General features: G+C 46.3%; 1 protein-coding gene across 3 annotated transcripts in view; it reads right to left on the bottom strand.

Annotated features, from left to right (window-relative positions):
• Positions 1 to 23,996, bottom strand: part of TAC3 (tachykinin precursor 3) — a 36,543-nt gene that overhangs the window by 2,720 nt on the left and 9,827 nt on the right. The window contains exons 2-6 of one of the 3 annotated variants that reach the window (XM_077328873.1): positions 21,944 to 22,135; positions 8,856 to 8,967; positions 6,389 to 6,418; positions 5,364 to 5,417; positions 1,019 to 1,093 (exon numbers count right to left, since the gene is read on the bottom strand). In XM_077328873.1, coding sequence (XP_077184988.1) covers positions 1,020 to 1,093; positions 5,364 to 5,417; positions 6,389 to 6,418; positions 8,856 to 8,967; positions 21,944 to 22,093 — 420 coding nt within the window. In that variant the 5' untranslated portion in view covers positions 22,094 to 22,135 and the 3' untranslated portion in view covers position 1,019. The remainder of the gene's footprint in view (positions 1 to 1,018; positions 1,094 to 5,363; positions 5,418 to 6,388; positions 6,419 to 8,855; positions 8,968 to 21,943; positions 22,136 to 23,996) is intronic. The other 2 variants (XM_077328874.1, XM_077328875.1) reach the window with 2 other exon arrangements.

The raw sequence follows: 23,996 nt of genomic DNA, 5'->3' as shown, positions 1-23,996 counted from the left end.
TGTTGACATGGAAATCCTAGCATACATTGACATTCCCAAGGCCCTCAGCCTTTCCTCCTAGGGCTTGGTTCCCAGGCCCCAGATCATTCTCATCACTCTTCTCTACACTCTGTGAATTTTGTCCATGTCCTATTTGAAGTGAGGCCTCCAGAACTGCACACAGTACACCAGGTGGGGTCTGACCTACATGGTTTACAGTGGGCCTATGAGATCTTGTGATTTTGATGTGATGCCCAAGACTGCATTTGCCTTCTTTACTGCCGCATCACACTGTCTGCTCATATTTAGATTACAGTCCACAAGTACCCCAAAATCATGTTCATACACACTTGTACCCAGAAGCATATCTCCCATCCAGTATGCATGCTTCTCATTTTTGTGACCCAGATGTATTCCCAGATATAAACAACTGTTAAATCAAGGTTAATCTATTCTCCACTCCCAGCCAGGGAAAAAGGGGGGGGGGGTTATTGATCCACACATCCCATGAGAAGTTATTGTGCTAACCAGTTGTGGAATAACTCTGCAATTTAAATGTGCACACAAAATTGTTTCCACTTCCTGCCAGTGTCAAGGGACACATTGAAACCAGAGGCTGCCACTGTCTCTAGATCTAAGCGGAGCCAGCAATCTCCCTAAATAGCTTGGTTCACTGTACAAATCCTTGTTATTTAAAGACCCGCTGCTTTTCCTCCTGCTCTGGAAAACAGATTACAACTGCCCGTGCTCCTTTCTTGTGCATGTGCTGCCTGCACCAACACTGAAAGCGCCAAGAGAGCCATGCGACCAAATTGACAGCTGAGGCTCATAGGATAAAATACTACTTTATCTTAACCAAGAAAAAGAAAACAGATATATGCAATGCCCTGTTAGGGAAGGGGTGTACTTGGATTTGTGCACCCCTGCAAGAAGTTCTGTATGAGTTGGCGCGTGAATGGGAAATGTGCGGGGAAAGTTATATAGAGTCCATCTCCCCCTCCTTTTATACAGAGTCAAGTGCTGCTCCCTTCACCTTTACCTTATTCTGCGTTTGATGAGTACTTCAGGTCACCAAAGCCAGGGAGCGTTCCCTTGTTCCCTTCTGTGGGATTATCTAAAATCAGAGAAGAAGCACAGTTGTCTTTGAACAGTAGCATTTCTTTTGTATCCCTTCAGTGGATGCAGCTGCCTTATAGTGAATCAGACGAGCTTTATATTGTCTGCTTTGACAGGCTGCAGCATTCCGGGTCACAAAGCAGAGAATAGACTTCCTCATCAGCTGCCACCTAAGAGTCTTTAATTTGAAGAACCGCCACTCCCAATACGTCCCCTGCTCAGCAAACCCCAGCTTGGTGGTAATCCCTCGCCCCGGAGAGATCCAGCTGGCTTCAACCACTCTTCCACCAGGCCTACAGTTGAAGCCCCCCTCCCTTCCCCTGCCCATTTCACCCCCATTGTAGGCTCTTCCCCTGCCAAATACCACTGCAATAGCTGAAAAGTGTCAGTAAACTGAAGGTGATCCAAATCAAATGACAGAAGGGTAGAGCATTTTAGAATTAATAAAACTTTTAACATTTCATTGTATTTTGTCATACATCCTTGACAGTTGGGTTTAATTGATAAGGATTGTTGTAAAATGGCCCGAGCCAGCTCACAAGGAGGGCGCAGTCAAGAAATCCAATTATAAAATGAAATAAACAGAGATGCCAGGGATTGGTCCTGGTATCTTCTGGGTGTGCTGTAACCACAGTTCCTACAGTAGCAACGTAGACATATGACGCTGCTTCAGATCCAGTCAAGCTCTGTATTGTCTACTATGACTGGCAGGAGCTCTTCAGAGCCTCAGGCAGAGAAAGATCTCCCAGGTGTTTCGGCTGGAGATGCCACCAACTGAAGGAAGGACTTCAACTGTGAGCTTTGCTGCTGAGTCACTGTCCCCATCTTCTTGGCGTAGTGGTTAGGAGTGCAGACTTCTAATCTGGCGAGATGGGTTTGATTCTGCACTCCCCCACATGCAGCCAGCTGGGTGACCTTGGTTTCACCACAGCACTGATAAAGCTGTTCTGACCAAGCAGTAATATCAGAGCTGCCTCAGCCTCACCCACTTCACAGGGTGTCTGTTGTGGGGAGAGGAAAGGGAAGGCAGTAATATCAGGGCTCTCTCAGCCTCACCTCCCTCACAGGGTGTCTGTTGTGGGGAGAGGAAAGGGAAGGCAGTAATATCAGGGCTCTCTCAGCCTCACCCACCTCACAGGGTATCTGTTGATGGGAGAGGAAAGGGAAGGCAGGAATATCAGGGCTCTCTCAGCCTCACCCACCTCACAGGGTGTCTGTTGTGGGGACAGGAAAGGGAAGGCAGTAATATCAGGGCTCTCTCAGCCTCCCCTCCCTCACAGGGTGTCTGTTGTGGGGAGAGGAAAGGGAAGGCAGTAATATCAGGGCTCTCTCAGCCTCACCCACCTCACAGGGTGTCTGTTGTGGGGACAGGAAAGGGAAGGCGGTAATATCAGGGCTCTCTCAGCCTCACCTCCCTCACAGGGTGTCTGTTGTGGGGAGAGGAAAGGGAAGGCAGTAATATCAGGGCTCTCTCAGCCTCACCCACCTCACAGGGTGTCTGTTGTGGGGACAGGAAAGGGAAGGCAGTAATATCAGGGCTCTCTCAGCCTCACCTCCCTCACAGGCTGTCTGTTGTGGGGAGAGGAAAGGGAAGGCAGTAATATCAGGGCTCTCTCAGCCTCACCTCCCTCACAGGGTGTCTGTTGTGGGGAGAGGAAAGGGAAGGCAGTAATATCAGGGCTCTCTCAGCCTCACCCACCTCACAGGGTGTCTGTTGTGGGGAGAGGAAAGGGAAGGCAGTAATATCAAGGCTCTCTCAGCCTCACCTCCCTCACAGGGTGTCTGTTGTGGGGAGAGGAAAGGGAAGGCAGGAATATCAGGGCTCTCTCAGCCTCACCCACCTCACAGGGTGTCTGATGTAGGGAGAGGAAAGGGAAGGCAGGAATATCAGGGCTCTCTCAGCCTCCCCTTCCTCACAGGGTGTCTGTTGTGGGGAGAGGAAAGGGAAGGCAGGAATATCAGGGCTCTCTCAGCCTCACCCACCTCACAGGGTGTCTGTTGTGGGGAGAGGAAAGGGAAGGCAGGAATATCAGGGCTCTCTCAGCCTCCCCTCCCTCACAGGGTGTCTGTTGTGGGGAGAGGAAAGGGAAGGCAGGAATATCAGGGCTCTCTCAGCCTCCCCTTCCTCACAGGGTGTCTGCTGTGGGGAGAGGAAAGGGAAGGCAGTAATATCAGGGCTCTCTCAGCCTCACCTCTGACACCGGGTGACTATTGTGGGGAGAGGAAGGGAAGGCAGTAATATCAGGGCTCTCTCAGCCTCCCCTCCCTCACAGGGTGTCTGTTGTGGGGAGAGGAAGGGAAGGCAGTAATATCAGGGCTCTCTCAGCCTCACCTCCCGCACAGGGTGTTTGTTGTGGGGAGAGGAAAGGGAAGGCAGTAATATCAGGGCTCTCTCAGCCTCACCTCCCGCACAGGGTGTCTGTTGTGGGGAGAGGAAAGGGAAGGCAGTAATATCAGGGCTCTCTCAGCCTCACCTCCCTCACAGGGTGTCTGTTGTGGGGAGAAGAAAGAGAAGGCGATTTAAGCCGCTTTGAGAATTCTTCTGGTAGAGAATACCAACTCTTCTTCTTCATCCACAGCTCAAAATGATGATCCCAAAGAGGTCCCCCTGCCCTGTTTCCCAGCCTCTGCAAGCATGGAAAACGGCATGCATTGAATCGCCCTTAAACATTATAAAACGGCTTGGAAGGATGCATCTTGATACAGGAATGCCCTTATAAGAGAACTTTTCAGCCATTCACTTCTCGTGGCAACTTGCTATACTCTTTGCTATCCTGCCCAAGCAAGTTGATGGACCAACAGGAACAGGAAGTAAGGATCTGCAGAATCTGCAAAAATGGCTTCCTCCCCACTCTGAGAGCAGGAAACGTCTGTGTCAACAACATCTCTGTTTCAGGCAATGCAAATAACCCCTACGGGCCAACAGGGCTTCTTCTAGGTGTCTTGGATTTCTTTTTAGGAAACAGAAGTTCTATGAGATGAATGAGCTTTGGCACCATCTTCCGTTCTGCCATGACACCACTGCAAGGGGACATCGACAAGATGGAAGTCCCATGAGGACCGGCTGAACTAGCAAGTTTAGCCTAGAGGAGAAATGCTGAAGAGGGAGCAGAGGGAGAAGAAGTAAGCTAAAGTCAGGTTTTATTTACTGCATTCTCATCTGCCTGACAGCAAAACGAGATACCACGGGGTCTCTAGCAGGTTACAGATATGGGACTTTGGAGACCCCTCTTTGGCATCAATAAGAGCTTCTCTCATGATCTGCCAGCGTGCACCAAAACATCATACATGAACAGGGGAAAAGAAACAATGGTTAAAATGTAATTATTTTCCTGCCCTATTTTCTAAATCACGTCCAGGGTTTTCCCCTGAGCTGTGGCTGTTTGCCCCATTTTACTGTCCTCTGTTGTAGGGTTTACTTTTATACCCGCAGTCAGATTAAGCCAAGGACGTGAGCCTTCAGCCACCTGGAAATTACTCACAGTGCAATCCTGAATTGTTGCACTGTTCTACTGGAGACATGATTGTGCTGCAAATTATTTATTAGGGTAACTTGCCCAAAACCAGGACCTTGTGCTTTTTGAAAAGACAGAAAATAATTTATAGTCTACATCCAAAGCCCAAACTGTTTAATCTGCACACATTATACAAATGACACATATTTTCATAACTGCTCTTATTTGGCATAGGTCTGCACATTTTATTTTACTCTTTTGCACCATTCATTCTGCTAGTTATGGAGAGGGGCAAAGGAGCTACAGTGACACTAACACATTGCTCTCAGTCGCTGGAAATCTTGTTCTGCAGGCCCTTGGGCTTCTGGGTTTCACAGCCATAAGGACTATTTATTGATTTTTATTTATTTATTAGATTTGTAGGATGCTCTCTCTGATGGCAGTCATGAGGTGGCTATCAAAATTTTAAAACCTGCTGTTTGAGGCCAATCACACTTCTTTGACCACCAACAAATCAGAATTTGCAGAGCAGAGTGCTCTTCAGAGAACATATTCAGAGAGGGAGGCTCTCAGATACACAGAGCTCAGACCGCGTAAGGCCTTGACTGAATACCAGGCTGTCGGGTTTTTTAGAAACTGAATGTTAAGGTTCTCAGGAAAGTGCATTCGGCACCTAACACTGCACTTCAGATATGGAAAAGACCAGAGAAGCCAAACTATAATGCCTAGTTACGACCTTATTAGAATGTCATTCTAGGTTTCTCAAAGGCAACCTTCTTGGATCACAATCTCCCGGTTTAGCCACGGACCTACCAAGCTCTGTGGTCCTTTTGCCCATGAGCCCAACGAAGAAGTCATGCATGTCCCCTGCAGAGGCAAGAGAAGTTAGACAAATACAATCAGCCGTATCAAAAATGGGTGCAAGTTTGAGGATTCCAGATGAGAAACAACCCTGTTCTTGTGATCATTGTCTGAATCTACCAGGCCAGTGGTTTGCAAGCTTCAGGCTGGGACCCAAGAGTGACTCTCACAGGGCGAGGACATGGGAGGGCACTGTCAGAGTGACAGGCTGATGTAACTCCCAGGTTTTCCCCAGAAGTGATATAACACCATTATGCCAATGGCTATCTTTCTCCCACTAGCTGACAGAGCGACCGTACCTTAAGAGATGCTTACAAGAACTTGTGTCAACCAACTCTGGTGTAATATTTCTGGTTTACAGGCTGGAAGGTTGTGGAGCTTAATAAAGCCAACTGAATTGTAAATTCAGTCTCTGAATACTCTTTATAACCATAAACATTACCTGGTGCCAGGAGTAAAAGAGTAAACAATAGAAGTCATTGCACACAGGGAGGGTTGCCAGTCCTGGGCCTGCAAATTCTGGGGGCTTGGTGGAAGGTGGAGCTTGGGGAAGGAAGAAATGGTAGTTGTGCTGTGACATCAGTTCCAGGAAGCCATAGCCCATGCAACACTCTAAGAATTCCCCCAATCTCTATCATAAAGAACACAGAGATTAGGGGAAATTCCTAGAACATCATGGAAGTTGTGAAGTCGTGTCTCCCCACCATTTTTTCTCCTGCTGCTCAATTAATTATTAATTATTGTTTTAGGAACTACCCCAATGTCTATGGTAAAGATCACAGAGATTAGAAGAAAATTGTAGACTGAGGGTCAAGTATGTGACGTTGCCCCCATACACACACACACACACACACACACACGCACACACACTGTTCAGTTGATCAAGCACAGACAATTAAGGAAAGGAATAGGAGATTGCCTGCTCCATATATGCAAATGGTAAACATGAGGGTAGATGAAAGGGAGAACCAACTTACGTTTTTGGGAAGAGCCAAGTGCCTGGGGACCTGGAAAAAGAGAGAACAGAATCAGGAAGATATTGGGGAAAACTATTTCTGACCTTTCTGGCCACTGCTACTATATTTTGGAAAGAGATATAAGTACTGTACTCAAATAGCATCCTTCATTAAATCACATATGGCTTGAGACCTCATTACTCTGAGATTACTTCTCTCTTGCCTCCTCCCTGGAAGTCAGGAAAAGGTGGAGTGGACGTACAGTCAGAAGTCTTACAATAAAACCAGAGTCCAGTAGCACCTTTAAGACCAGCAAAGATTGATTCAAGGTGTGAGCTTTTGAGTGCAAGCACTCGAAAGCTCGCACCTTGAATAAATCTTTGTTGGTCTCAAAGGTGCCACTGGACTCTGATTTTGTTGTGTTACTTCAGAACAACACGCCTACCCATTTGAATCAATCAGAAGGTTTATTAGATTACTTGTTAGCTATGGAAATTGTATGAAGGTGCTAGGATATTTCTCTCTCTTCTCAGATTGCATTTTTATCTGAATGGGCTTCATTTGGGCTTCACTCCAGTCTGGCTTAACTGCTAATCAGATCCATCTGATTATAAAAAGGATCTTCCAAAGTTTGTGATTTCACTGAGGCTTTTGTAGAGCACACTGTCTTCTGTATGCTCAGCAGCATTCCTGTTGGTCACTACAAAATCCTTCCTTGCTAATAGACACAGCCGTAATAAATACGACCTGAGAGATCCATGACTAGGGCAACACTCCTAATGGATACTTACTTGAGAGTAAATCCCATTCATCTCAGTGTTGTTGTTAGGTGCGAAGTCATGTCTGACCCATCGCGACCCCATGGACAATGATCCTCCAGGCCTTCCTGTCCTCTACCATTCCCCGGAGTCCATTTAATTCATCTCAATAGTACTTGCTATCAAGCAGGTATGGCTATCAAGCAGGCTGGAGCAACTTGCATTGTTTTGCCAAATGTTATTAATAGGGGGCCACCAATTTGGATCGGGGGCTGGCAGAGGGTTTAACTCTCAGTCATTTTCCCCAGTTTCATCCTCCATCTCTACCCCAGAGTTGATTTATGCCCCACGGGGGACAATTTGCATTTAGAAACGACCCTGACTTATTGCCACACTCCTTTAGCACTGATCTGAATGGAGACCCTCCTGGATTACCTTGATAGCTTCATCTTTATTACATCCTGGTGCTTAGTTGCCCTGAGTTTGGTGGGAGGTGAGTGTTCAGCCATTCCCAAGAGAACTTTATTCTCTCTCATGTATGTTAGCAGCCCTTATCTTCAAAACCTGAGTTGGCAAGATGGCATAGCTCACCCTAGTATTTGGAATAGCTTAATTAAAGATTTTTAAAAACCTGGTAGCCAGCATTTAAGGTATAAGATACCCATGGTCTTGGGTTCTGGCAAGCTTTGCTGTGCATGTGTGCATTTAAGGTCACGTGGATAGGAGCTTAGCCTGCACTTTTGTAAGTTTCATGCTTTATTAAAAATCTCCTTGTAAGCAAACCTGGATCTGGCATACTGTTCCCTTGGGATTTCTGCAAACCTAGAGCTCCTGCTGCAGCTCCATTACACCTCCACAGCAGTGATGAACAATTTAAAACAACAACAACATAAAAACCAGGTAACCCTAATCACAACATCAATCTCCGTTTTAAAAAAATAACAGACAAGCAAGTTTGGCCCTAAATCTAAGATTATTGACACGTGCCAAATGCGAAAATGCATAGCCTGTGTATTTTGCTGTTTTAAGACATGTTTATTGAAATCACTGTCAATTCCCCCCATCCATCTGTGGCTGATTTCCCAGTTTTTTCCTACCTCTCACCTGTCTTGGCTTGCTCTGTGTTGCCATGAGGGCAGCTCTTATAAGGCAGACATGGCATCCCCCCTTTAGAGCGAGAGGCACAGAAATTACTTCTTTTCAAACACCCGTCAGAAAAAGGGCATCCTGAATTGCTTGTGTGTTACATTTCAGCTCTCTGAGATCTGGCTTGGTATAGTGGTTCAGAGTGATAGCCTCTTTTATTGTGTGAGCCCAATCGGGAACGGTGGTATATACATTTAAATAAATAAATAATCAATCTGGGGAACTGGGTTTCATCCCCAATTCTCTTCCACATGCAGCCATTTGGATGACCTTGGGCCTGTCACAGTTCTCCCAGAGCTCTCTCAACTTCACCTGCCTCACAGGTGGGGAGAGGAAGGAAAGGCAGTTGTAAGCTGCTTTGAAACACATGAGACCCACTGGGTGACTTTGGGCCAGTTACAGTTCTCTCAGAGCTCTCAGCCTCACCTACTTCACAAGATGTCTGTTGTGGGGAGAAGAAGGGCATGTGATCATGGGCTGCTTTGAGACTCCTTCGGGTAGTAAAAAGGAGGTTGCAAAAAAGACAGCTCTTCTTTATCTTCTCTTTGTTATATAAGCCCTTTAATACTTTAGGGGAAACTTACTGATTTCTTCCTTGCCCGTCAGTCTGAGGAGGGCCTCATAAGAAATCCCTTGACCATCATACAACCGCCGGAGCAAGGATGGGGATAGCTTATAGGGCTCTAAGCTCTTCTGCTGGAAAGAGAGGAGAGGACTTATTAGCAGTACAATAAGACTCAAGCCAATCAGCCAAGAGACAGCAGAATAGCCCAATATTCCCCAAACGAAAAATTCACATTTTCCCTTTCATTAATCCAAACACAGACATATTCAGCTCCAATAAAAAGGAAATATTAAAAATGTCACTTTCTTAAATTTGTACAGCATACGCAACAAAAATAATGTTCCTCAGGAATGGCCACAAGCACCATTATACCCATCATGGGTGGACAGGGTAGAAGTAAGGAATTACTCTAAGAAGAGTACAGGGTCCCAAGCACTGCATGGCTTCAACAGATTGAACGATGGACAAAAGTATATATGCAGAATGTGGCACCTGAACTTTCACAACTACGTACACCAAGACAAAGAATAAGAGGCCTCTGGAAATCATGTTTGACTCTCCCAGCCTTCTCGCCCTCTGAAGCTTCTGTCCATCTCTGTCTTTCTCTGTGCTGCATTTTCAATTATTCCTGACTTTTCTTTCTATTGCCTACAAAAAAGCCAGTGTTCAAAATGCATGAAGCTGCTTTCTAATGAGTCTATCTAGATCAGTATTCTCCACTCTGACAGGCAGTGGCTCTCCCAGGCCTCAGGCACGGGTCCCCCGCATCACCTATTACTTGATCCTTTTAACTAGAGGTGGCAGCAACTGAGCTCGAGACCGTCTGCAGGCAAAGATAATGTTCTACCACTCAGCCGCTGTTCCAAAATATTTTGCATAGCACATAAGTGTATTCGCTTGTGTGGTGCAGTAGTTAAGAGCAGCAGGCTGTAATCTGGGGAACCGGGCTTGATTCCCTACTCCTCCACATACAGCCAGCTGGGTGACCTTTGGCTAGTCACAGTCCTGTTAGAGTTGTTCCCATAGTATAGAATCATAGAGTTGGAAGGTATCTCCAGGGTCATCTAGTCCAACCCCCTGCACAATGCAGGAATTCACAACTGCCTACCCACTCACACTGACCCCATTTCATGCCTGAGTGATCCCCCCCACCCCCACCAAAAATCTCTAGAATCCAGCCTGGCCTAAAGGAAATTCACCCACCATCTCATAGCAACGAACAGAAATTTCCTAGGTATGCAAGGAAGGGCCACAAAAGACAAACATTGAAACATCCCTTCCTGCCCACCCATTCACAATCAGCCTAAGTTCATAGGTTTTCACAAAGCAGTTATCTTAAAGCTCTTTCAGCCCCACCTACCTCACAGGGGAAGAGAGGAAGGGGAAATTGCTTTTTGGTAAGCCACTTTGGAACCCTTTCAGGTAGTGAAAAGTGGGGGATAAAAAGAAATAGCTCTTCTTCTTCTTCTTCTTCTGTGATTCTTCTCTCAGACACATAGTTAATTGGCACAATTTATGTTAAATGACACCTAAGGAACAAGCAAGCTTGGGCAGAGGACAGACAGAGCTCTGATGAGCCCCAAAGTCATGATATTGCATTTATTAGGAGGAGGAGGAGGAGAAGAGTTGGTTCTTATATGCCGCTTTTCTCTACCCAAAGGAGTCTCAAAGTACATTCACCTTCCCTTTCCTCTCCCAATAACAGACACCCTGTGGGGTGGGTGAGGCTGAGAGAGCCCCAATATTACTGCTCGGTCAAAACAGCTCTATCAGTTCTGTGGCGAGCCCAAGGTCACCCAGCTGGCTGCATGTGGGGGAGCGCAGAATCAAACCAGGCTTGCCAGATTAGACGTCCGCACTCCTAACCATGACACCAAACTGGGATTAGCTCACTTTATCTTTGGGAACTCAAGATTGCCAACAGGAGGCTGGTCCTGCATCACTAATGTGACAGATGCAAGTGGCATTGTAACTTCCCCCACCCAGCACATCAAGTGCTTCAACATGTCCAATCCTGCTGTTCCTTCTGGTCCCACTCGGTCCAGAGCAGTCTTCCTGACTACAAAGTCCCCAGAAGGAGAGAAGGCCATCAAAATCAGATTCAAAAGCCAAGGGGACAAGGACGTGCATCTATTTAAATACATGTGTGAAAATGGTGAACAACCCCCATCCATTCCTTCAATAGAAACAGGTGGTGGAAAACATTTAATTCACTGAGTTTGTCCAGCAATGCAAATCCTGGCATGGTGCAAACCTCTTTTCTGCGTTCTCCTCTGAGCACATAACTCAGCTCTAAAACTCAATAAAGGCTGATGGAAAACGCCAGACTTTCGGGCAGAAGGTGGGCTGGGTCTCCCACTGAAATAAGGGGGGGGGACGAAGAAACGAGCAATGAATGGAAAACGACTGATTAAGAATAAAAGAAGATGAAATGCATCATTGTTTTTTTTTTTAATGGAAAGGAGCAGAAGAAAGGAAACAGAAACAAAAAACATCCAGGCACACCCACAGGGAAATCATGATGGAATTCATCAACAGACCCAGCAGGAGGAGGAAAAACCCTACTGGTTTCCCCCAACCAGTGATCACTGGAAAATACACTGTCTTGCTGACTCCATAAATGAACAAGATACGTGTTGCCAATATCACAGCTCCTTATCAGTGGCGTAACTAGGCGTTTGGGGGCACTGGGACAAGGCACATCATGCCCCCCCCCCTTCTCTTTCATCCTTTGTGCATGCGGAAAGCAAATGCGGTTTTGAAATTGCATCCACTCTTAACAGCATCCCTTATTTTTCCCTCCTTGCTCTGGCAGGTTTGCAGTAAATTGAGACATTATTTCAAAACTGTGTCCAGAATAAACTTAATTCGCATAAATATGCATAGCATTCCTATTTCATATTTACCCAACATCTAGGCCCAGGTCAGCAAATGGGTCTGTTATTCTACGATTTATTTGCCTTGCATGTTCTTTTTTTAGTTGCAAAGTCGTGTCCGATGCATCGCGACCCCATGGACAATGATCCTCCAGGCCTTCCTGCCCTCTACCATTCCCCGGAGTCCATTTAAGTTTGCACCTACTGCTTCAGTGACTCCAGCCGGCCACCTCATTCTCTGTCGTCCCCTTCTTCTTTTGCCCTCGATTGCTCCCAGCATTAGGCTCTTCTCCAGGGAGTCCTTCCTTCTCATGAGGTGGCCAAAGGATTTGAGTTTCAGAGTCGACATACAGAATACCTTCTATTTAGGTGTGTCCTTTCCCAGAGTGAAAAGACAAAAGTCAGGGCCTCAAGCTTTCAGAAAGATGGAAGGGACTTCTAAAAAGAAACCCCTCAAATTATTTTCTTTCTTCTTTCGTTCAGACTGAGAAAAGAGCAGAAGGTTGGAACAGATATGCTTCCCTTTGCGGCCTTTCCCTCCCCACAACGTGCCCCCTGGTTTGGGCATGAAGAAGGGAAAGGCAAGATGCTTCTCTTCATGGACTGCTTTGTCAAGGGGAGTGGTCTTTGGCTTTGGAAGAAATGGGCAGGCATGTGAGAGACCTCTCACTGTACCTACGTCCAAAGAGGAGCACACTGCAATAAACTGATTGTGGATCCCACTTCTCTATAGATCAGGGGTAGTCAAACTGCGGCCCTCCAGATGTCCATGGACTACATTTCCCATGAGCCCCTGCCAGCAAATGCTGGCAGGGGCTCATGGGAATTGTAGTCCATAGACATCTGGAGGGCCGCAGTTTGACTACCCCTGCTATAGATTAAGCTTTCTCAGCCAGGGTTTTCTGAAACCCTGGGATTTCTTGACGGCCATGGAAGGGTTTCCTGAATGGGTGGGAGTTATTTTGGGTCTATTTTTAAAATGTGTTAAACATTTATCAAGTGACATGCCCAGGTATGGTCATGTCAACTCCCCTCTCCCAAAATGGCCAATAATGGGCTTGGAGGGGGTGGGAAGGGGCGGGTCCCCAGGGGGCATATATACAGTCATGCTTCCCAACCATATTCTGCACAACTGCACCACTTCTGGGAGGTTTCAGAGCCCAAAGAATGTTTCAGGGATTTCTCCACAGTAAAAAAGTTGACAAAGGCTGCTATGGATAGAGCATGCACATGATGGAATGAAGGCACTGTTCATTACTCTCATGTTTGGCTATGTAAATGGAGTCTCTGAGAACCACGATCCAGGTTGCTTCTATTTAGTTAGAATAGATCAACATTTAATTAGATTTGAAGGCTAGCCCATGCATGGCTTTAAAATTGCCTTTATCCCAGAGCGCCACATAGAGGAGTGCCAATGCGTCTTTTAGATCCTCTCCCCGAGTAAAATTTGCACACAGAGCCAAAGTTCAACAAGGTACCTCCCATCTCAAAGCCTTACTTTCAGGTGCAATATCTGAAATGTAATATTTTGCACTCACGGAGCTGAATGTTGCCAAATAAACACATTTTGATATGGAAAATTCAATTCTGCAGGGATCGGGACGTTGTTTCGGAAGCCTGAGAAATCACATCAGAGGCATCCAAGAGCAGGTGGATCATGTCAAATAGCAACGATTCGTTTCCTCGGCTGTTTTGCAAAATCAGCACTTGCTACGGCAAACCGGGGCTCACTCGGTTCTCAAAGATGCCCTCCGTTGGCTGCGAGGGCTTCATTCATTCACGGGTGACTAATATTTGCGTCAGTAAGGCAGGTGGGAGCAGTGCGTAATGTCATAAGGGAAGGGTCGAGTACAGAGGCACTGAGAATTTCAATAGCAAGTTTATTAGATGGCCTCCTCGTTCTGGAAAGAATAGCTGGAGAGGCAGAACCAGGGAACAAAAGATCAGAAATTAGAACGGGGCTCAGCTGGGCTTCCAATGTACTTGTCCCGTCGTCTGCCCCTCATGCCCTTTGCCAAGCTAGAAAACACATCCAAAGTTTTTGAAAAGCAAATCAAGGCAACGCTATCCAATATCTTTGGTGGCGAGAGCAGTTCTGACTCTTTCCACCTAGATGTTGTCATTTCCTGGGCCAAGATGTCATTGGCAACAGGGAGGAAAATTCCACTGAGCCCTCTCTTGGGGGGGGGGGGATCCTAACTATTTATGTACTTGCTATTTTTTTATTTCATTCATGCGCATCCTGCCTTTCCCTCCAGTGAGGGCCCAAGGCAGCTGCTATCCTTCTCCCTGCCATTTTATCTTCACAACAACACTGTGAGGTAGGTCAGGCTGGAAGAGTGTGCCTGGCACACGTTTGCCCAGTGAGCTTTCATGGTGCAAGTCGGGATTTGAAACCGAGTTTCCCAGATCTGATCCAAAGTTCCCCATCCCTGTCCTGCATGCTATAATCTGATCTGCTTCCAGGTGGATTTGAGATCATGTGCTTCCTGCTGAGTGGACAAAAGCATAATGCAGAAGGTGGCCAGCTCTGGGTGGGCTGGGAAATACCTTGAGATTTTTGGGTGGAGTCCAAATAGGACAGGGAGGGACAGGACTTCAATAGGGTATAATACCATAGGGCCAGCATGGTGTAGTGGTTAGGAATAGCAGCTTCTAATCTGGAGTCCCAGGTTTGATTCTCCACAGGCAGCCAGCTGGATGACCTTGAGCCTGTCACAGTTCTCTTAGGGCTGTCCTCACAGAGCAATTAACTTATACCTTCCTCAGCCCCACCTACCTAACTGGGAGAGGAAGGGAAAGGTGTTTAAAAGATGCTTTGGACACCTTTAGGTAGTGAAAAAACAGGGTATACAAAAACAGCTCTCCTCTTGCCTCTCTTTGTATCAGCTGGAGATCTCCAGTCGCCACCTGGAGGGTGACAATCCTAAAATCTGTTCCACTTAATGTTTCTGGTAAGGGATTGGAGGAGGAGCTGGTCTCATGGCTTAAGTGCCACTCAGCGCTTAACACAGCTGTCCCGCCCCTGAGTACCTCCTCCTCCAACTGGCTTGCCTGTCTGTCCAGTGGCCAGCCAATCACATCCGCCTTCCAGTGACTCCTGAGGGAGGGCACCACCCTTCTCCTTTTGCATACTCTAGGGTAGCGATCCCCAACCTGTGGTCCATCGACTAATTGGAGGTGGGCCCCAAAGGATGCCTTCTCCTTCCCCCCCCCCCCGGCCCTTTACAACACACTTTGGGTGTCATTGTCTCCCATCACTCCCAGATGGGACTATCTCGTTGCAGAGAAACAAGCTCAGGGTCCCCATTGATCTGTCATTGTCATGAGTTAAAATTTCCATGAAAATAAAATGTTCCTTATGTTCATTGTTGTGGCATGTCTGTATCTTATTTCGGATGTTTAAACAGAGAGTGTTAGGGCAGTGGTTGAGAGTAGAGGAGTAAACTACCCCCCCCCGGGCCTCAGTAAAAGGCGTTGAGTGGTCCCCGGTGATAAAAAGTTTGGGGACCACTGCTCTAGGGCAGGGGTAGTCAACCTGTGGTCCTCCAAATGCTGGCAGGGGCTCATGGGAATTGTAGTCCATGAACATCTGGAGGACCACAGGTTGACTACCCCTGCTCTAGGGTCAGAAAGCAGGAGCCAGAGTGGTGCAGTGCTTAAGAATGGCAACTTATCTGGCAAGATAGGTATGATTTCCCACTCCCCCATATGCAGCCAGCTGGGTGACCACGGGCTAATCACAGTCTTGTCAGAGCTGTTCTGACTTAGCAGTGGTGTCAGAAGTTTTCTCAGCCTCACCTACCTCCCAGGGTGTCTGTTGTGGGGAGAGGAGGGAAAGGTAAGCTGCTTTGAGATTCCTTCAGGCAGTGAAAAGTGGGGTATAAAAACCAACTCCTCTTTTTCTTTTATGGCCCCAGAGATATGTGCAATGCTCCCAAGGAATCCACCTGTCTACTTTTGGAACTAGCAGAGTTGATTCTATTTCACCGAGCTTTAGGCAGCTCCGATGGCACCCGCGGTGGAATTAGGCGCTTCTAAACTCCACTGAAATCAACACGCTGAGAAAAGATGACCCTGGTTAAGACGGCACGCCTAAGCTGCTAAATCAGGGGTTGTTTAATTTTTGTTGTTGTTTCTTTGAGAATGTTTTAATTGTTTTGTAAGCTGATTGGAGGAATATTTGTGTGGGAAAGTGGAATATAAATATCATAACTAGATGAAATCTGTAAATGATAAAAGGATTTCCCTGGCTGTTCTTCTCTACCTCTTGTCTGCTTTTCGTGACAGTGAGCTGGCAGTAAGCAGCAGATAACTACCAAGACGGTGTTCTAACGCCCGCAAATTCTGAACGAGTCTCTGTAATTCCCTGTAATCACAGCAGATTTCCAGTTGAAAAAAACATTGCCAATTACACCTCCTTGTAGAATATGCATTGGAAAAGAACAAGAAGAGGTGGGTGTCTGTGTGGGGGACGGTGGGAGGGAGCTCTCATCTAACCTGGTTAAGACTGCTGCTGAAAGTGAAATAATTTCATGAGTTTTTTTAAAGTTAAAAAGAAGCATCAAAAACTAAAGGATGACATTGTACAAGCCTTAAAACTGAGATAATTTCAGGCATTTGGGGCCAATGGGAGCGTGACAAGATCCGCGGGAGATGGTGGAATTGGATTTCTCAGCGCTTTTTATCCTCCACGGATCTCATTCAGAGGGGATTTAACAAAAGCAGCCACTTAAGTCTCCAGCCAGGACTTGTCCACAGAAGCAATTTGCACCACAGAAAACGCCTTTTTAGCAAATATGTGAGGGGAAGAAAAATTCTACCTCCTTCTCTATTAAACCTCCCCTTTTTATGCCTATGAAAGGATACTCTTTTGCCTCAGATAAACCTCCCACATTGTCTTCGGCTGGGCTTGGAATATGAAATTATAGTTTGAGTGAACAAAAAATCCGGCTTCTGGAATTGAAAAGAACATTCCAGGATCAAAACGAACAGCTTGTTTTTGAGAAAGGAGGGGGTTGCAGCCTCACATGGTTCAATGAATGGGGACATTATTTATTATTTGTTTATTTGTTTGCAGATGTGAAATTTAGGATGATGACATGCTGTAGCCACTGGGTCTCTTCCCTTCGCCCTTATCCTGCCTTAGGCTGGAGGAAGCTCCTCCAGGGTTCTTCTACCAAGAAGAGAAGAGGAACTGGGTTTTTTTATACCCCACTTTTCACTACATGAAGGAGTCCCAAAGCGGCTGACAAGTACCTTCCCCTTCCTATTCCAACAGACAGCCTATGAGGTAGGTGGGCCTGAAAGAGCTCTGAGAACTGCTCTGTGAGAATAGCTTTAAGAGAACTGTGACTAACCCAAAGTCATCCAGCTGCATATGGAGAAGTGGGCCAATTCCACACAGGCAGTAAAGACAGGGGTGGCACCTGGGGCTAATCTCCGTGGTTATATGATGCTGCTTCCAAGCTGCCGCCCTCCCAGGCCAGGCACAGATCGGGCCCCAGAAGCTCCTTGCTAAGGGAACACAGATGCTTCCATGTTCCCTTTCAGTGCTGTGGGGGCCAATGGGCCTGTCTTGTGGCAGGCCCATCAGGACAGGAAGAGCTGGGGGGGTCCCCATCCTACGGAGGTCTGCAAATGATAAACAATGACCTGGACAGCTTCATGGCACTCCATGGCACCGCAGGGCAGACCAGGGCATTGTTTGTTTAGCTTGCAGGACGGTAGGATTGCATGAAACACATTCCCAGTGTCCAGAAAACTACAACACACACACACCCCACCGCATGGTGGAATTTACCTTCTGCCACTGCGTTTCCCGGGGGGGACTTTTCAGGGTGGTCAAACCATTCCAGGGTGTCCCGCTGAAATGTGTCCCCCATGGGATACATTTCAGTGCCAGAAATGCTCCGCAGCACTGCACTGGTGGCATCCCAGAATGGCAAAGCTGGTGCGGAATCACCCCTGGGGAGTCAAACCCAATTCTCCAGGTAAGACTCCACTGCTCTTAGCCACTACACCATGCTGGCTCTACAACCAGTGTGTCTTCCATGGGAGGAACAGTCACCAAAGTAGGAGGAAGGCTCTCAGGCTGGAGGAAAATCTTCTCTGTGACCTTACTCAGAGGACTGCTAGGAAACACTGGCCGCAAGGCACTGTGTGGAGTAAATGAAGCGGCAATCCATATTCCTAGTACTACGAGTATGACGAAAGCAATGGTGGTCTACAAAACTCTGCACCGGAATGAACCCATTTGCTGCAGACTGTCATGCCGGAGATCAACGTGGCTCGTCCAGTGGAATTGCTTTCCTTGTGACTTTTCGTGGATTTTTCCCTGAACTCAAGACAGACAAGCTAGCCCAGTTGCAAAGTTTGTGCAAAGTTGCCCTGATCTACTTATGAAAAAGAAACAACTCTCCGTGGGTTGCCAGATCCGGGATGGTCAGACTCCTGGAGATTTGGGGGTAGAGCTTTTGGATGACAGGAACCGCTGTGGGGTACAATGCCACAGAATCCACCCTCCAAAACATCCATTTTCTCCAGGGAAACTGATCGCTGTAATTCCCTGGGTCTTAGCTGGAGGCTGGCACTGCATCTTTGAACAGAATAGCTGGAAAACCAATGAAATCTCTCCTGTGGCACTCTTCAGTCAGTGTGACCATGCAACAAGGGGACCGCATGTATCAAGATAATTGCATGGGCACACAGTTGTGTGTAAGGTGGGAACTGCATATAGTGTAATTGTCTCGATACATTTCTATGTTGTGTGAACATGACTTCGCAATCTGTGTATGTTATTACAAACCCCACATTTTGGAGGATGCCTGTTTGCACGTACCAAGGGTGGAAAATAGACACAATTGCCCTGCTCATACAAAATGGGGAGCATGCACATCGACAGCATTACACGCTCTGTGATCAGTCCTTACAGTGCAGAAATTGAAAAGGACCTCCAGGTAATGACATTAATAAGACACATAATTTTGTGGTGTCTGGTCCACACAGACTGCTCGAAGCCACAATTCAGAAGCCGACCCTTGCCTACGGGGATGGATGCATCGAACGGTTTCTCCACGTGCTCGTCCTCTGGGTCACTGGAGCTCTGGTTTCAGTAATAAGAGAGGTGCTCTCTAACAGCAAGCCATCGTTGCAGAGAAACATTTTCTTCTCTGCAAGATACGCAGGTTTCAGGACTTGGAAATTATTCTGTGCAAGGGCTGAGAATTACTGCCCCGGGCAAAATCTCCCATCACAAAGCAGTGAAAGAGAAGCACAGGGATGCCAGCCTCCAGGTGGGACCTGGGGATCCACTGGAAGCACAGCTCCTCTCCAGACTACAGAGATCAGTTCTCCAGGAGGAAATGGGTATTTTGGAAGGTGGATTCTATGGCATTGTACTTCACTGAGGTCCCTCCCTGTCCTCCCCAGGCTCCATCCCCCAAATTTATAGGGGTTTCCCAACCAGGATGTAAACTGCAGAGAGCTTTTATTCCAACCCCAGATCGATTCATTCCCTGCCCTCTACACAGAATGTGATTTCCGTATGGATTTGGGGCAATTTAAATTTTCCTTCTGCAGCAAGAAGGATTGATCCGGAGTGACCTTACCTTTATTGTGCGATATCTTCGAGTGCTTTTAATGCTCAATATCCAGATTGGGAAACAAGCTCCGTGATAGAGAACCTCTGATAGGCTACACCTGGTCATGCTACACACTTGCCTTAAAGGAGAAGCCCCTAATTTCTCTCAACTTCTGTCGGTCCTGGATTTTTTCTCCCTTCTCTGCCTTTTTCGATCTTCTCCCCCTCCCCTCCAAGAAAAGAAAGAGGCTCCCTGCCTGGCTCCTCTCCCCCCCCCCCTTCAAGAAAAGAAAGAAAGAGGCTTGGCTCCCTCCCCCTCTTCTAACTACCCTAACCACGTGCAGAAGACTTTCCTGTTTCAATGGGGAGGGGGAGGAAGAGGAAGATCAGAGTTCAAAGTGATTGACAATGGAATAAACAAAGAAAGTGCAGACTCTGCCCAGGATCTAGAAGCCCTACTCTCTCATCCCCTGGTGGTGGCTAGGAGGAATGGGGGTAACCCTGGGGAACTGGCTTAATGTTGGCAGAGTACAAATACATGTGGCATCAAGGGCTCAGAAACAGGAAGTGATGTAAAAACTGGTATCTGTCTTCTATTTCTGATTTCTATTTCCTCCTCCATCTTTCTTGTATTTACAGTTCACATATTTCAAAAAATGCAAAGGCAGAGAGGTATTGATATTCAATTAGGGCCCAGGGCAGGGCCTGAGAAAGGCAGGGCTAGGGGAGGGACAGGAAGGCCTGGAGGATCATTGTCCATGGGGTCGCGATGGGTCGGACACGACTTCGCACCTAACAACAACAACAACAGGGGAGGGGAGAGACCTCAGGATGTTATAATGCCATAGAGTCCACCTTCCAAAGAAACCATTGTTTCCAGGGGAAATGATCTCTGCAGTGAGGATATCAGTTCTAATTCTGGGAGATCTGTAAGCAATTTGACCTAGCAGGCAGTCCCCAACAGTGGCCAAACAGATGCTTCTCAAACTGTAAGCCAAGGGAAACGACATCAGCTCCAAAAGCCATTCTGTTAGAATATAGAATAGTTTCTTTATCATTATACTAAGTTTTGCTCCATCGTAATGGGCGATTCATGCAGCAAGGGTCCAGTGCAGAGCCTTCTTTGTTGTGGCACCATGGTTATGGAATGTCCAAGGACGCTCATCTATGCCTATCTCACTCCATTTTTAAGGGGCAGATGAAGAAATTTCATTTTCAGCAGGACATTTTTGTGAATGCTGACTATTCTTTAGAAAATAGTTTTAAAATTCTAAGTAATTGGTTTAATTGCATTTTAGATATCTGGCTCTAAATTACACACTGACGGTAAGCAAAACTGTGGAAAGGAAGTTTCTATGTTTTAGATTTGAATCTAGACTGGGAAGACTATAGGGTGACAAGGCCTACGCCGGCATGGGAAATTCCTGGAGATTTTGGTGTAATGCATGGCCAGTGTCAGCGTACTCCAAGGCAGGATAGCTGCTGAGGTCCAGGTATTCCAGTGGGAGCTGCTGCCCCTCACCTGCCCGCTGCCCACCTGGGCTGAATCTGCACAGAGCTTTTATTCCAATCCCAGGTCAATTCAGTCCCTGCCATCTACACTGAATGAGATTTCCATTTTGATTCTGGCCTTGAGCCTGCAATGCTGTAGAAAAGCCCTGATTGGCCAGGGCGTCAGTTCAAAGGCTTCAAGATTTCCCTTAAAGGGTAAGCCCTAACTTCTCTTAGCAGAGGCTCTAGAAGCCCTAACTTCTCTTGGCAGAATTTTCCTCTTGGATTTATTCCCCCTCCTCTGCTGTCTCCAATCCTCTCCCCACAGGAGAAATTAGCAGCTTCATAGGGTGGGCTCCATAGCATTTCAGCCCACTGAGGTCTCTCCCCTGTACAAACCCCTAGACTTCACCTCAAAAATCTCAAGGAATTTCTCAACCAAGCTAGAGTTGGTAACCCTAGCTTCAAGGCTTGTTTTCCAGGGCTTTTTGTGGGGATTGAACAGCACAGCACGGATCTTTTATGGGGGAGGGAGGGATTTGAGATTTTTATCTGGTTTTAATCTGTAATGGGTTAATAAATCACCGTGAACAAAGATAAAAGAAAAGGTATAGATACTTCAATAAATACTAAATATATATAAGATTTTCCAATTTTACAAGTCTTTAGACTACTGACAAGCTGTGGCCACATTTTCTAGTATTCTAAAGCAGTTTCACAACATTCAGTAAGATTTTCACAAGTCTAGACTCATAATATGCCACAGAAAGCCAGGGGCAAATAATGCAATTTTGCACAATATTCAAGAGACCACAGTTGCAGAAAAGTGGAAAGAAAGTAGCATTCAAAAGGAACCGCTGAACACGGAGAAGCATTAGAATAAAGAACTTTTTTTCTTTCCTTTTGGTTTCCATTGAAAATTTAAAACAAAGAAGTGGTTCAAAAACCATTGTGGTTTCTTAACTGGCTTTTGCTCACTCAAAGCACAGCTCTTTGTCAGTCTCGGTTGGGGGGAATAGAGTTCTTCTGGCTAAGTCATGTTCACTGAAGTGGAGAAGACGCCTGATCCATCTCCTACTACCTAAAATCCCTACCTGAACAGCAAAATGTGCAAAAGCAAAGCAGACTCTCACCCAACACGGGAGTCCATCTACTCACCCACAGTCTGCTCCCCGCTCGCCTTGTCACCCTCACCTTTGTTTGGAGTCCACTGGGCATCTGTTGCTCCTGAGACCCAAGGCAGTAAGCATGGCATAGCTTTGCCACTATTAAGGAAAGCAGCACTAGGAGAGCAAGGGAACTCTTCATGTCCTTTTCCTGAGGAAGGGGCAGCTTGTGAAGAGAAACAATCTAATAGAGAGATGGTGGTAGGAGAGGGTTCAGAAAGAGAAAAAGGGAGAGAGAGATCAGTACGGAGAAGGAAAATCGCCAGGCATGGAGAGGCCCAGAATTGTCAAGCACAAAAATTGGCATGTTATCTAAAAGCTTTAGTTTCCAGGCATGCGGGATCTGATACAGAAAGTTAGCTGTGCTGAGTGGAAACTGCTGAAAGTAATAAAGAAGGAAGAGGCATGGGAAGAGGCTACCTGGAATAAAGAAAACTCAGCCGGTTATCAGTTCCTTAGATTCTAGTCCAGCAGCTCCCATCACCGGCCAAGGGAAGGGAGTTTTGACTCTTAAAATGTGACACCCAGAAACTCCTGTTGATGACTGAGATGCTACCCTCTGAAATCTACATTAACTGTCTTTAAAATAGATTTGTTCTCCTGTCCCTGTGAAATCCGCAAGAGAGGATCATTTTGGCAAGCGGTGTAAAATCTGAGAATTTCGTTCCCAAAGGGGGGAGGGGGGGCCATGATTCATAATACACCTGCAGAGGTGGTGGGTGAGTCTTTGGAAATTTTTAAACAGAGGCTGGATAGCCATCTGACAAAGAGGCTGATTCTGTGAAGGCTCAAGGGGGTGGCAGGTTAGAGTGGATGAGTGATAGGGTTGTGAGTGTCCTACATAGTGCAGTGGGTTGGACTAGATGACCCATGAGGTCCCTTCCAACTCTATTATTCTATGATTCTATTATTCTAACTTGTAATATTAGAAGAATCCAAATCAAAGGGCTTTAAAAAAATCAAAATAGCTCCAATTTGTATTTTTTTCCTTGCACCCTTAGTGTAACACTTGTATTCCCTACCAAAAAACAACAACAACCTTGCAAAGTGTTGTCAACACAATGATGCACATATATCTTTACATACCGTATGAACACATCTGGGGAACCCAACTGGCCCACACATGTGTACAAAACAGCAATAGGGTTGCAGAAGTTACACAGGTGAACGGGGGCAAAGATAAATGCTGTCGGTGCTGCGGGAACATAAAAATGTATTGATGTCATATTTAAAAGCCCCTACGCACCTCGCTGTTGCTTTGTCAGGGGATCTCCAAATGTGACAAAATGAATATAGGCTTTTTAGTACCCTGTCAATATATTTGCACACTCCCTCCCCACTACTGGCATTCGTCTTTGCCTGCTTTTGTCCTCTAGACATGCTGTGTACACCGTTCCTGAAAGATGTATGTACTCATAAGAATATTGTTCTCACGGCACTTTTGGTGCCAGAAGCATAGCTGTAAACAGTACGTTATTTCCTATGGTGTACCTGTTCAGGGCTCCGTACACTTGGTCGTTTTCATTCATTACAAAATCTAGGCAGAAATGGCAGTGAAAAAAAGGGGCATACTACAAACCACGATGGCTCTGCCGTAAAGATGGGACAGAATCTCTCGTTGTCTCCAGGCCCTGACTTTCAGGTGATCCTGAGAACTTCAGGACTGAGTTTTCTCTCAAACACTAATTAAAGCTTCTGTCTTACATAAATCTTTGATAAAAGACCAGATGATTGTCCTAATGAGAAATGTTCACAAGAACATTTGTTACTCCTCAAACTCATTCCCGGGGAGGAGAGCCTCCTAGCCTTCTCCTCCTAAAGCATCCAGGTGCTATGAATCATAACTGGCATTCTGAATCTGTATTCTATGGATGTCACTGCTGATGAGATTCAGGATTAATTAATATTCCCCAAATGCACTTAGAAAGCTAATATTGCTCTGAATATATTTTTTAAAAATTAACTCTTTCATTTCCAATAGAAATGCATGAGTGTTGGGGAAGCTTCCCCCCTTTTGCAATTTGGGGAACTGAATTTTAGCTCTC

This window comes from Paroedura picta, chromosome 3, assembly GCF_049243985.1.
Source record: "Paroedura picta isolate Pp20150507F chromosome 3, Ppicta_v3.0, whole genome shotgun sequence".
Lineage (NCBI taxonomy): Eukaryota > Metazoa > Chordata > Lepidosauria > Squamata > Gekkonidae > Paroedura > Paroedura picta.
This window is presented reverse-complemented; position numbering and strand designations above follow the sequence as displayed.